The sequence below is a fragment of the Bos indicus x Bos taurus genome, chromosome 6 (genome assembly GCF_003369695.1).
Source record: "Bos indicus x Bos taurus breed Angus x Brahman F1 hybrid chromosome 6, Bos_hybrid_MaternalHap_v2.0, whole genome shotgun sequence".
In the NCBI taxonomy this organism is placed as follows: Eukaryota; Metazoa; Chordata; class Mammalia; order Artiodactyla; family Bovidae; genus Bos; species Bos indicus x Bos taurus.
This window is the reverse complement of record NC_040081.1, coordinates 101,198,168-101,212,793: the sequence shown is the minus strand read 5'-3', so window position 1 is coordinate 101,212,793 and position 14,626 is coordinate 101,198,168. Positions and strand designations below refer to the sequence as shown.

The following is a 14,626-nucleotide window of genomic DNA, read 5'->3' as shown; positions in this document are numbered from 1 at the left end:
ATGTCATATATGAAATGATGAAACTAAAATGATTTTTAAAGGTGTCTGTTCAAATGTTATAAGGAAGTTCAATATTCAAAAAGAATGAATAATCAATCAAAAACAAATACAGAAATTTTCTTTCATGGTTGAATTTTACTTGTGCTTTCCTATGGAATATTTACTACTCAGCACCTGATATGTGATGAATTTTTATAATGAACAAAGCCTTCCTAATGAAAATAACTTAAGAGTCTATAAGAGATCTCATTATACATGAATACACTTTGAAAATTACTTTCTAAAAGATTGAATTGGTGGCTTTTTAGGCTATTTTCAATGCATAGGGTAACCTATAAGATGGAGTCTTGTCTTTCAGCTATTTTAAGTTTTTTTTTAAGCAATTCAATTTAAATTGATGATAGTATAATCTCTGAAAGTTGTATAAATCTATATTAATGAAGTAATGTGACTTTCTATAAATATTTAACAACTATAGTGTACAGTTCTCTTTGACTTCATTTATTACACTTATTCCCAATCTAATTACAGGGTGAGAAAATACTTTTTTTAACTCTGTGTGCTTAGGGCTAAACAATCAAATTCAGTTCTAAGGGGGAGTTAATTAGTATTATTTAATAAAACAACTGCAGAGGGCATCCTTGTTGATCTCTTGTCTCCCTAGTTATTTCCTATTTTGAGTAATCATTCAGACCTTTATGCTTAAATATCCAGTCTTCTAAAGATGGATTCCCACATTTTTTCCCTTTTAAGATGCACAAAACAATGGGAATCCTTAACTATTTATAAGGTAGTATGTGTGTGTATCAGCAACACAAATGACTTTTGTCTAAAAGAGTTCATAGCTAGCTGGGAGAATCTGAGAAAACTTAAATCAACTAGGAATTTCTACCTAACAACCATAGCACAGTTCTTAAAACTTATCTCCTTTTTAGAGACAATTCCATTCAGAAAGTACCCTAAATAAACTTTTGTCCATTGTCTCCATTCAGAAAGTACCTTAAATAAACTGCTCTTCAAAACATGTAGCATTAGTGGAGTCTAGCTCTCACAGGCTGCAAGGAAAACCCAAAGGCTACCCAGAGCCATGGCACCAGACTGTCTGGGTTCTCTCGGTAAGACTGTCATGACTTTGAACAGCGACCAAGAGAAAGCAAACAGCCCATGCCGTGAGGCAATCACCTGTTAAATCAATTTTTTTAATTTGACGTGGTGCTTTTTATTTTTGTTTTGGTATTTTTAAAGTAGTCTGAACTTTTATATTCACAAAAAGTTGAGACCATTAGGAAACAGGATCCCCAAATTCTAACTTCCTGGTAATTAACATTGTCTCATTTCCTTCACTATGAGCAAGGGGCATAGGAGAAAGAAGGTAAGCCGGTTTATGCTGACCTAGAACATATGCTTGACCAAGGTCTTCAAAGGATGAGGAGTCTGATTCATGTTTCCTCCTTTCAGGACTTCTATTTAAACTCGCAACAGACTTTGAACTAAAGAGGGAAAAGCAAAGGTAGGAAGGGGGGAAGTGTCAATGTAAAAAAAAAAAAAACGGTGAAAATAAATCATCAAAAACAAAAGTATGAAATGTAGAATTTACAAGTAGGTAGTTTGCCTTAATTATGTCCTTACTTATTGAGTTTTGTGACTCCTGCCAGAGATTCTGTATCAGATCTTGCCATCTGGTGAAGCGTTTTTCCTACCAACTCCGCAATGGTTTGTGGTGGGGGCTCCATGTTAACATTGACATTTTTCCGGTGAGGGTAGAGACAGGCCTGACTGAGATCGTGGTATGATTTACTCATCCCTCTAGGCTTTTCCTCCCATGCAGTTTTGCCATTCTTCTCTTTTGCACTGTTTTGCAATGGCTGGCAAAGCGACAGCTCTGAGCAGGAGAGCCTCTTCAGAATCTCAGCTTGAACCGACAGAGGTCGAACGGCAAGTTTGTTCAGGGTGCTGCTGGCCAGACTACCAGTGCTGACTGCTCGTCCCATATTAAATCCTCTAACGGACTCTGCTTGGAAGTTCAGGCTCCTAAACGAAGCTCTCTCTACAAGGAAACAGGATTGCTTTACGTGATGGAAACACCATAGAATCTTTAGGAGAAGAGCTATTTTAAGAAATAGAAAAGACAGCATGCAGTTTTCACTCATTTTGATTGCCTGCGGAAGTAGGCAGCTTTCAGAGAGTGGCAACCGAGGGTTTTAAAAAGTAGGTGGGAAGATCCTGGTTTCCAGACCATCTCTCCATCCTTGTAGCTTTCTCACAGCCAGGGAGGGGCCCGGTCAGCCTTTCTAACTTCAGCTAGTGATCTTGGATTTACTAATGTTTGGGCTTCATTCAGGCTTGTTGACCCTGAGTTCCCAATTATAGTGCTCATTTACAAAGGAAAATGACATTTGACAGAGAATGACATTTAACCCTAGGAGTACCTCTGCTAAAACACCAGGGAACCAAGGATGGGGAGAGGGAGAGATCAAACCTGGACAGGCCGATATGGTGAGTTCATGCCTGAAAAAAGTTGTGCAGAGGAGAGTTTCGCCCAGAGAGAACATTCTTATTATAATTTTAAAAACTTATGGCAGATTGTGGTGATGTTTGCACAACTCGGTTAACAATGAAGATATATGAAAAATCACTAAATTGTGCACTTTAAGTGGGTAAATTGTACAGTATGTGAATTAGATCTCAATAGAACTACTACCCACCCCCCCCCCCAAAAAAAAACCCCAAAACAAAAAAAAAAACCTGAGACAAAAACCACCCAAAACAAAAAAAAACCTTTTATGGCAAATTTTCTGTCATTTTATTTCAATGTCAATACCACCTTCCCCTCTTGCTGACTTTTTTCCTCACAGGATGTTTCTGTTAGTTAACACATCAATGAGCTGAGATTCTCTTTACGCTTAAATTCGTTTCAGTCTTAAATACTTATCCAAGTCTTCTTTTGGGGCTAAATTTAGGGATACTTCCTAACAAGTAACTGACCATTCTATTTTGTGAGAGCCAATGTCATGTTAGTAGTTGAACATTTGAGGCTATAAATGAAAGCAATGAATCACAGAATTCTGGCGTCAAAATCCTTTCATGTATATAAAGGATCAGGAGCACAGAATTTCAAATGATTTGGGTGTTCATGCATTAGTAATCCACATCACAAGGCACACGCATTGGTCCCCCCATGGAAAGTACCAACCCTGTTTTGCACTCTACAGGGAATTACAGCTTGACCACTAAGTAAACCGTCCCCAAAACTTGTTTTTAAAAGAAAATGTCAAATGCTGTTGATTTGGATCTTTAGATTCTGTTTCATTTATCTTCTAATTCCCAGGAAAATTAATAATCAGTATTTCATCTCAGACATAAACAGACAGGAAAAACACTAAAATTCTTTCATGTTCATGCATCAGAATGAAGTTTAAATAAACATGTCTCACTGTCACCGGGAAAATTCATCATTTTTTTCTCTAAAGTAGAAGTGGACAGCAAGTTAAAACATGATAATAAAAAAAGAGTGGTTTTAAAATTCCCAGAATAATCTTAAGCTTAAAATAGATTTTTTTTCTTAGAACAGATTACATTAATTCTGTTTTCTTTGAAAACAGAGTTTATTCAAAAATTCAAAACTGAGTCTGATACAGATTCAGCTGCTGGAAAATGCCTCTCTACCCAATACATTTCCTTACCCTGAAGGAAATGCAGACAAATTTTAGCAGGAATAGGATTAGACAGTTCAGCTTAGGTTATGTCTGTTTTGTAAACATACCAAGGATAATGCTATTCAAATCCATTCATAGCTCACTCCTGGGCAGAACTTAAAATCCGGCACATATTCATGGAATAGATAATAAACCAATCACTTATCTACTGTCCAACTACTTTTCACCTGGAATGGACTCCAACAAGGACCGCCAGGATGGGAAGGACATTAGAATGAACCTACATCCTATTACTAATGTTTCAAATTTGAACTCAAAGGCCACAGTCTGCAATCTACATGTTTCTATTGTCTTTTGTACTTGTTTTGTATCTCTTTATATCATCAACTTAACTGTATGCTCTCTGGATTCATTTACTTTTGCTAACCCATAGCACCTAGCAGAGTATCTTGTAAGCAGTAGTGCTCAGTAAATGATTATTAATCTTAACTTCATTCCATGCAAATTAGTTTTTTGTAAAGTTATCAAAAGAAAGAACACTGGATTAGGAATTAAAAGATCAGGGTCCAGTCTTCTTTGACCTCTAACTATGAGGTGAAGGGAGACACTGTTTTCTCTGAACCTGTTTCCTCAGCAGTAAAATTTTGGGCTTAATGGCTTGTGAGGTTCTAGAAAGAACCCATATTATATGATGCTAAAAAAGCAACATACACTTGTGAGCCCCCCCATCAACCTCCTATAGATTACACCAGTTATTTTCACTTATTATTTTCACTGGTACAGACAGTTAAGTAGGCAGATGGTTACTTCTAAGCCGATTCCAAGAAGAAAATAATTCCTTTGAAAGCTTACCAAAATAAGGGAATAGATGTGGCTAATACCACCTTAAAGTCCTTTAACATTTGAGCTAGGGATACACAGTTGTGTTCCAAGGGGCAAAACAGATTCGTTGAACATACTCACTGCACGGTTGAAGAAAACAAGACTTTGAAAAGTCAATTACTTTCCCAAGGTCATTCTACTACTACTACTATGTTGCTGCTGCTGCTACTACTACCACCACCACCACCACCACCACTATTATTACTAGTGGTGAAAGTGAAAGTCTCTCAGCCGTGTCCAACTCTCTGCAACCCCATGGACTGTAGCCTGACAGACCCTTCTGTCCATGGAATTCTCCAGGCCAGAGTACTGGAGTGGGTAGCTGTTCCCTTCTCCAGGGGATCTTCCCAACCCAGGGATTGAACCTAGGTGTCCAGCATCGCAGGCAGATTCTTTACCATCTGAGCCACCAGGGAAGCCCCTTTACTAGTGGTAGCTGTGGTAAAACAATGTTGAAGATGGTGATGAAATAATCATAATATTTATTCAAAACTTATTCTGTGCCAGGCACTTTTACATGCATGAATTCATTTCGTCTTCACAATAACCTTATGATGCCGGTATTACTACTATGATAACCATTTTACAGATGGGGAACTAAGGCAGAGAGTTTGAGTGGCCTGACCATGGTTTCAGAGCTTGCAAGCTCTGAACACTGGTTGGAACACTGGCAGTGTTGTTCCACAGTCCATACTCTTAACTACTACCCTCTACCATTGAAATGTTGAGGGAGGAAGGCTGGCTTCATGGTTTTGACTCTTCACTACAGCACACTGTACCACCATCTATTATAAAGTAACCCTCAATTGTTGCAATTTTGATTTGTATTGAAGAGAATATTAGTCCAAGTAGGAATACGGATAGCTCTGATAAGTTTGATATTTTATGATCTTTTGAAAATACATAAGCACATACACACTTTTTAGCAGAGCAAAGTAGGGAAAGAAAAGGAACAATAAGATCATAGTAGTAGTAGTTATCATATTTCAGCATGCATAAAAATCATTACAGAGGAAAGCCTGTTAAAATGCGGATTCCAGGGACCAAATGCCCAAAGATTGTGATTCACTAAGTTTCAGGTAGGTTTCTGGAATCTTCATTTTTAATAAGTATACAGTCCCTACCATCTTGATTCTGAAAAAGTGAGAAACATCTATTCATAGGTTGCCATCACCCAAGTCTGACCCTACAGGGAATATATCTTTCTATAAGATTTTAGGACAGGAGAAAGTTTGGATAAAGAATTCATAGGGCTCTACTGCACAAAGTCATCAGTGCTACCATATTTAATTTTTTAATCAAATTCTTCAGAATGCTTCGCTAAAGTCCCTAAGAACTGACTGTGCAGAACTAGACTTTCTACAACCTTAATCTCTACACGTGGCCTTGTAGAGTAAGCTTTAAATATTTCAGCTCTGATTATTTTTAGAGCTAAACTAGTTTCTTCTGTTGGTTCCTCTGCAAAAGTTAAATCACTCTCCTGAGCGCTCACGTTGGGCACTATAAGTTATTCACTTCAGTCTCAGAACAGGGATGTGACCAAGTTCAAAGGAAATGGATCATCCCTAAAACTGTTACGGTATGTAACTCCCCTTGCTCCCTGCCTTGTTTCCCATGTTTTTCCCTCATCTGGAGAGTCCTTCCATTTATCTTCAGTCTACTTAACTATTTTTGTCCTTCAAATTTCAATTCAAGTGCGACTACTCTCATACTCTCTCCTTTGATCTCCCTTTCCTCCTGTAATGTAGATCACAGAGGCTGTGCAATATAACCTGTTCTTAAAACTCTGACCCTCTCGTGTGTATTACTGTTTCATGTATATTGTCCTTATCTTCCCAAACAGTGTGTAAGCTTACTATGGGTAGAGAATATGACTGAAACTTTTACAGTATTTATTGTTACACTGGCTAGCCTAACGATAAGCACAAAATAGTTCAACAGGTACTCCCTGACTCATCAGGGCTGTTTATTTTCAAAATATCCATGAAATTGATGCCTCGGCTTCATTTATGATACCTTTATGAATTTGACTCAGTCATTTGACATCTACGTACCTTGTCATTTTCATCCTAAATATGGAAGTCCTTTTAAAGTTTGTGGCAAAAATCATGCATTTACCCTGGAGTCATCTGACACAGTTTGCACCTCCTTACCAATATCCTGGGCATCTTGGTTGCTCTGTCTTGCTCTCATTTGCAGCTGGAACTTATGCTGGGAAGAGCAGAGATGCAGCAGGTACTGGCATATCTTACTGTTGTCTGTCTGGAAGGCATGTTTTATTCCATCTGAAGTATTCTGCAATGTGATTTTCTTTTTCTGCAATATTAATCAGTGGTATTAAAAATTAGGATATTTACCTATCTAAAAACAATTCTAGAAACAATAATGAATAAGTTGAGACATTATTTTTATTTCACATCATTAGGCACGCATATTCATTGACTTCTATCTAATATAAATATAGAAAAATATAATCCTGTATTGTTAGAAATTCAGAAAATAAATGAAATTAATATTGTTTGCCACTTTTAGAAACTGTAGCTTAAGTCAGACTATATAAACTGTATACCAGCCATCAACAAAGGGGTTCCCAGGTGGTGCAATGGTAAAGGATCTGCCTGCCACTACAGGGGACGGAAGATATGTGGGTCGATCCTTGGGTTGGAAAGATCCCCTGAAGAAGGAAGTGGAAACCCACTCCAGTATTCTTGCCTGGAAAGCTTCACAGACAGAGGAGCCTGGCAGGCTACTTCACGGGGTCGCAAATAGTTGGACATGACTGAGTGACTTAGCACACATGCATGGAGCCATGAGCAAGGGAAACAGTTTCCTTTAAAGATTACTGATATTTTGAGTTTACCACAATGTTTACAAACACCAGAACTGTGTGAAAAAAAAATGACAAGAAATATATATCCTAATCCTTTGGATAAAGAAAATGAAGTTCATCAAAAACTGGTATAATATCCAACAATAAGAACTGTGATTTAGTCAAGAAAAATCTTGGTGGCATAAAGGCTGGGCTGGAAGATGTGGGAAATTATGGAAAATGTTGGCATATAAAAGCATCGGATAATGTAACTGCTGGGCTCAAAGATGAAACACATCAATATTTAGAGACATTTAGCAAGAATGTCTTGCTAAATTCAGGGAAAGGAAGAGAACCACAAATCACCTGTACCTCCCTGTTTCTTAAAAAAATGAATGTCTCTCATATAAGAGGACATCTTAATACTGTGACCTATATTCTAGCTTGCAGCGATCCATATGCCTTAAAAGATGCCGTAAAGATGAGCTTTCATCATGTCAGGGATCTAAGACTAATGTCTCTAGAGAATGGCTCAAGCCCAGTTAGATCTGCTGTAGCTCCCGGCTTCTTCTACTCTATAAATTATTCTATTTCATGTCCTTTGTCTTTATGTCAAATGCAGAAACATGCTCAGACAAGTCAAATTTCACAGGCTCACAAAAGATGTAACAGAGTATTATTCAAATTCTGTTATGAAGAGATGGCAAGTGCCATCTCCATGATTCCCGGTCTTAAAAACAAAATAGGACTATTAAATTCTTGCTAGATGTTGTTACCAATGAGATCTGGGGGACCCTGTTCACTCTGTTAAAAAAAAAAAAAAGGAGGTCAGCAAGTCTTAGAGAGGAGTTCAAGATACAGTAGCACCAAACTAGCATCCTGAGTACCAGTAGTCTATGTAGAAACACTTCAAATAGTTGGGGAATTTTCTTCCTATCCAACATCGGCCTTTACCACTACCAAGTAATTCCCAAGGATGTTGAACTCCACTGCTGTACGGGTTTGAAACAAATCATAAGAATATTGGTTCTAAATGTTAACTGATGGATGGACAAGAAATGTCTAGGAGAATTCAGTGGTAAGAGATGAGAAGGGAAAAGGGTGACTTTTCCATCTCTCCAGAGGCCAGTGGAAGAAAAAAAAGGAGAGTTTAAAAAGAGAGCTCTGTATTAGCGAGAACTTTATGATAAACAAGTGCTGTTGAAGATGGGAATAGTTTGCGGGGAAATGTGGCTTATTCTTTATTACTAGAGATCTTTAAAAATGAGCTCACCAGAGCTTGTTCTATTTTTATTGCAGGGCTGATGTGACAGCTGGCAAATGACAGAGTGCTGAATGTAGATGATTATTTGATTTGTTGCCTTTTCAAAACTGGTCCAAATTAGATTTATTTTTAATTAATCTATGGTTTCTTCTAGGCACTTGCTCTGCCAGCATTTCCATTGGGGAAAGTAAATTAAACTGAGGTAATTTCCTGGTCTTGACAATCTTGGGAACATAAGGACGGTCTGGGCTTTCCTGAGAGCATACATTATTATCTGGTTATTTTAGTGGTAACTCTGGGTTTCACAGGAAACCAACCAACTAACCAGACTTAAATCTAGAACTGATTTCAAAGTTCTCTACTTTGGAGATTATCCAGAGTCAGCTGGGACCTTCCTATTGCCTCCTTATAAACATTGTTCTGCTGAGACCATTGTTGTTGTCACTAAGTGGCGTCTGACTCTTTGTGACCCCGTGGACTGCAGCATACAAGGCTCCTCTGAGCCTGAGACCATATTTCAGCCCAAATATATACTAAAGATGTCAGTAGTCCCTGAACACTCTTAGGGAAACAAATACTTGAACAGATTTTTGGTTTGCCTCTGGGGTTTACTAATGGCACATCAAGTTCAGATTTTCCATCTACACCCCAAATCAAATATGCCTCAGTATCTTTCATAAACATGATTTTCTAAAAACCACTTTCCTAACTTTATCTCCAGAGACTATACCCTAAAACTGAAAACTGTAGAAAATCCTGAGGCTAATTTTAAAAGCCAGTAAACCTCTGGACCACTGAGATTCAAATATAGTTGTTGTGAGGGGCCTATTACTGAGCTAGACCAAGTTCACTGCGATTGAGGTAATCATCAATCTTAAATACATTAGTGGGTTTTCTCCATGTGAGAAGTTCTGATTTAACAGAGAAGTCAACTTGGTTGTAATTTAACTAAAGTTAACTGAGCATATAACTAGCTAAGAATTCTTTTAAAAATCACCTCCTGAGGAAACCAAAAACAAAACCTCAATAATACTTCCTACAACCAAGAAAGAGGAGTTAAATAGTATTAAGACATAAAGATAAGCCCTACTGAATGCTAAGGTCTGAAGTTCATTTAAGGAAAGTCAATTAATATGTTACATTGGAAATCAGCAACACCTATTTAAACGTAGAATCAAAAGAGGTTAAAATGGACATACAGAAAAAGAAATCTTCTTGGTTTCCCGCCATGGAAAGCGAAGGACCAGTGTGCGAACTCCATTGTGAACCTCGAACACGAGGACACCTTTAGAACAGACTCCAAGCAGTATTCCCGTTTGTGACTTTTTCTCGGGGTGCACCCGGTGGAAATGAACTCCGTATTCTGTCAGTCTTTGGCAGACCTGTTGGAACAATACCACAACACAGCAATGCACCTTGGCAATAGGTGGCGGAGGGACTCAGTAGTTGTATTAGTGTTGTTTAATATGGAAAGGACAGCCTTCTAAACAAATGTTGCTGGAATTGGAAATTCACATGCCGAGAAAATGAATCTTGACCCTTACTTTACCAATACATGACAATTACCCCCAAAAGGAGGAGACTTAAATATATGATAAAATTTATATTTTAGTTATAATTTATAGCTAAAAACCATAAAATTTAGAAAATCTTTATGGCTGTGAATTAGAGAAAGATTTCTTAGATGGGGCATAAAAAGTAGGAACCATAGAAGAAAAAATTGGTAAACTGAAACTTCATTAACATTAGAAGCTTTTGCTCTTCAAAAGTCATTGATAAGAAAACAAAGGTAAGTCGCAGACCAGGAATATATTTATGTAGAATATACATCTGATAAAGGAACTGCATCTATAACATACAAAGAACATGTACTTCTCAACAAAAAAACACATATCCAGATAAAAAAAAGGGCAACAGATTTTATTAGACACTTCAACAAAGAATATATATGAACAACAAATACATAAAATGATGCTGAAAATAACAGTAATTAGGGAAATTCAAAGTAAAACCACAGTCATATACCTCTACTTAACCTACTTTAATAGCTAAAAAGAAAAAAAAAACATACCAAGTGCTATTCAGGGTACAGAGCAATTGGAAATTCCATACGTTACTGGCAGTAGTACAAAAGTGTACAACCACTTGAGAACAATTTGGTAATTTTGTAGAAGTTAAACACACACTTACCATAGATCCCAGCAAACCTAATGTTAAGTATTCACTTGAGAGGGGAAAAAGCACAAAACCATATGTTCATGCAAAAATCAGTCTATGCGTATTGACATCAGCTTTATAGCCATTAACTAAAGAAACGGTAAACAAAACTTGCTGCTAATCTGTACAACAGAAAACGACTCAGTCACAAATAAGCAAACTACATACACACCAGGGGTGGTGGTGGTAGTGGTAAAGGCTCCGCCTGCCAGTGCAGGAGACGCAGGGGACTTGGGTTTGATCCCGGGGTCAGGAAGAACCCCTAGAGGAGGCCATGGCAACCCACTCCAGTATTCGTGCCTGGAGAATCCCATGGACAGAGGAGCCCGGCGGGCTACAGTCCATGGGGTCACAAAAGAGTCAGACACGACCAAGGGACTGAGCACCATACACATCACACCACAGATGAACCTCAAAAGTATTACTTTAAGTAAAAAGAGGCACACAGAAGACTAGGTGATATATGATTCTTTCAATGAAATCCTAGAAAAGAGAAAATGATACTGATAGAACACAAATCAGTAGTTGCCAGAGTTTAGGAGTAGGGGAAGGGACTGACTAGAAAGCAACAGGAGGGAACTTTCTGGTGTTGGAAATGTGTTATGTTGGGGGCTGGCAAACTTGTTATTTAATGGGCCAGATATTTTAGGCTTTGTGGGTCATATGATGTCTGTTGTAGATACTTAACTCTGCTGTTGCAGTGTGAGAGCAGATACAGACCATATGGAAACAAGTTTGGCCAAGTTCCAATAAAGCTTTACATACAAAACAGGCAGGCCACAGTGTGCTAGCCCATGCTCTTTATCACGATTGTGGAGTGGCTGCTCAACTGTATGTTGTTGTAGTTTAGTCACTAAGTCACGTCCAACTCTTCTGCAACCTCATGGACTGTATGTAGCCCGCCAGACTCCCCTGTCCATGGGATTCTCCAGGCAAGAATAATGCAGTGGGTTACCATTTCCTTCTCCAGGCAAGATTACTGGGGTGGGTTTCCATTTCCTTCTCCAGGGGATCTTCCTGACCCAGGGATTGAACCTGTGTCTCCTGCATTGGCAGGTGGGTTCTTTACCGCTCAGGTAGGAAATGCCCAATTGTACATGTATCATCAAAACTCACTGAATCGAACATTTAAAAGTGGTCAGTTTTATTATATGCAAATTATACCTCAATAAAGCAGATTTACATAAAGAAAAATTTTTCAAAGGCAATATGATATGTAATAGAAGGGTAACCTTGGAAGGGTATATTAATGAGATTAAAAAAATTCTTATGTTAGAAGAAGCATGCTCAAGCTATAGAGAAAAGGAGGAAGAGGATACATTATTAGAAGGAAAAGGGCAACCTATTATGCACTAAGCACAGTACTTAGAGAGGGACAACTGAAACTCAGAGAGATTTTAAGTACACTGTCCACATTCACCCAGCTGGCTGAAACAAGAATTCAAATGAAAGACTGTCTGAAAATCCCCACGCAAAATCGTTCCACTGTGCTAATGTCTTCTACCTTTGTTGACAAAGATATAACTTGATATTTATTTCCTGCAAGTGTAAAAAATTTAATAACTGAGGGGAAAAAAATAAGCACATAATGTAAAATGTGATGTCTTTAAACGTAGACTCACCTTAAACAAAACAAACCATGAATCCTAGATTAAATGTAGTGTGAGTCTGTGAATGAAACCCTTTCATAGGTATTTGTAGGGCTGGGAAACCTGGCTCCCTTATTACAGAGCAGCAAGGTTAAGGAACACTGTTACATGCTAGGGAGCAGTAAGACAAGAATGTTCTGAAGTTTCTCTTCTCAATAGAATGTTATCATGTATTTGTTATTCATATTGGAAGCACCATCTTTTCTAATCATAAATGCACTATTATACATCTGATTCTCCCTGTGGCTCAGTGGTAAAGTAATCTACCTGCAATGCAGGATATGATGGCTCCATCCCTGGGTCAGGAAGATCCCTTGGAGGAGGGCTTGGAAGCCCACTCCAGTATTCTTGCCTGGAGAATCCCATGGACAGAGAAACCTGGCAGGCTCCAGTCCATAGGGTTGCAAAGAGTTGGACACGACTGAAGTGACTGAGCAAACACACACACACGTGCATCTGAGGTCTTATAGGTAGCTGGTGGCAGAATTAAAGATATAAATCACTTTTTCTAACCCCCAGTCCCCTGCATGAATTAGTTGGCATTAATGGAAAGACTATTTTTTAGAAGACTTAATTGAATCTTAAGCTTTTTTTTTTTTTTCAAAAAAGCAAAACAACTCTAGAATTAGTTTGAACTTGCCCCTCTTATTCAGTCACAAAATTGTTTATTCTTTACAACATATCTTGATTTTTTTTCTTTTTTCAATTATGAAAGTATGATAACACATTTACAGGAGACTTGGAAAATATGTAACAAAGTTACACATAGTTTCACTATATATTAAAATATATATCTTGATTTTGAGAGTATAAAAAAGGATAAAAGAATATAATCCCTACTCAGATAGACATGAGTTCAAATCACAGTTGTGATCCACATTCCAGCCACTGACTTTGGGAACACTATGTCTCTTCTCTGACCCTCAGTTCCCTCTTTTACAAAATGAGAATTAAAATACTATGGTTTTAGCCAGGAATAAATAAGAGGAGATGAAGCACATAGCCTCAGTTATTGGCACCTGAGTTTTTAGATATATGGCTCCAACATTTCTTGTTTACTTTGGAAAAATACAGTTTATTGTTTGTATTCTGGAGGGCTTACCTTTAAAAATTCTAACTCTGTCTCTTTTTCAGAAGCTCCCATGTAGGTATTGTGCAATTTGGGTAGTTCTTCTTTAATATAGGACAAATCAAGTTTCTCCATCACTCTTGGAGGCAAGTAATGTTCCAGTCTAAAATATGACACACCATGAACCTAGAAAGGAGAGTGGTTTGGTAAGAAAGTCTGTTTGATCTCTTCCTCCAGTCTTAAAGTTTTTGCCTCAACCAAGAGATCAGGTATTCCTATTCACTCTTCTCTCTGAGGAGTGAGTTTTAGAAAAAGTACAGTTAAGTCTTTTTCTTTTATTCAGTGAGGCAGAACAGAAAGATTGAACTGATTGGTAAGCTTGAGGAAAGACTGATAATCTCAGACCAAATGTAAACCAAATGTCACTAAAGTTAAGGGCTACTGTTGTGAAGGGTGCTACTTGAGTGGCACAGTCTCTTCCAGTTTCCTGCTTCCTCTCAGGTCCGTGTATATTCAGGTGCACTTGGCCTTGAACATGTGTTCCCATAGAGAGAGCTCGGCTAGGTTCTCAGCCACAAGGATCCACGGGCGAGATGGAAGACCCCTTTGATTCAGATTTGGCTGGAAGCCCTTATGTCTAGTATCTGTGAGTTAGAAATAGGGAGCTAGGAAGCTAAGTGCTAGATATCCCAAAACTCTGAAAAGGGATAATTTTAAAAAGAAAGAAGGAAGGAAAGAAAGAAAGAAAAAAATCCCACACTACGTGATTTTAAATAACCAATATACACGGGGAACTTTGTCATTCTGAGGCACTGAACTGTCCTCAAAAACCTCCGGATCTAAACAGTAAACACTCAACCAGGTTCAGTCTTTAACCATGCTGAGGATAAGAACAATAATGCAAAATACTTGTCCCGCAGAAAAAAATAAATCATACCTCCGGTTGATAATCCCCATACTCAGCTTGGAGAGCCAAGGAAGCTAGCAATAAAGAAGTCTCATCATCACAATGTATCCTCTCCTCCAAGATGTCTTTTCGCAGCTGAAGATAATACTGATGACAGGTCAGAGTGTGTCTGG

The 14,626-nt window shown here is 38.1% G+C and overlaps 1 protein-coding gene across 9 annotated transcripts in view; it reads right to left on the bottom strand.

The window, feature by feature from the left end:
• Positions 1-14,626, bottom strand: part of PTPN13 (protein tyrosine phosphatase, non-receptor type 13) — a 222,664-nt gene that overhangs the window by 69,967 nt on the left and 138,071 nt on the right. For 6 of the 9 annotated variants that reach the window (XM_027544958.1, XM_027544962.1, XM_027544959.1 and 3 more), the window contains 6 exons: positions 14,484-14,622; positions 13,580-13,732; positions 9,811-9,993; positions 6,692-6,854; positions 1,630-2,047; positions 1,393-1,490 (listed from right to left, as the gene is read on the bottom strand). In XM_027544958.1, coding sequence (XP_027400759.1) covers positions 1,393-1,490; positions 1,630-2,047; positions 6,692-6,854; positions 9,811-9,993; positions 13,580-13,732; positions 14,484-14,622 — 1,154 coding nt within the window. The remainder of the gene's footprint in view (positions 1-1,392; positions 1,491-1,629; positions 2,048-6,691; positions 6,855-9,810; positions 9,994-13,579; positions 13,733-14,483; positions 14,623-14,626) is intronic. The other 3 variants (XM_027544965.1, XM_027544966.1, XM_027544967.1) reach the window with 1 other exon arrangement.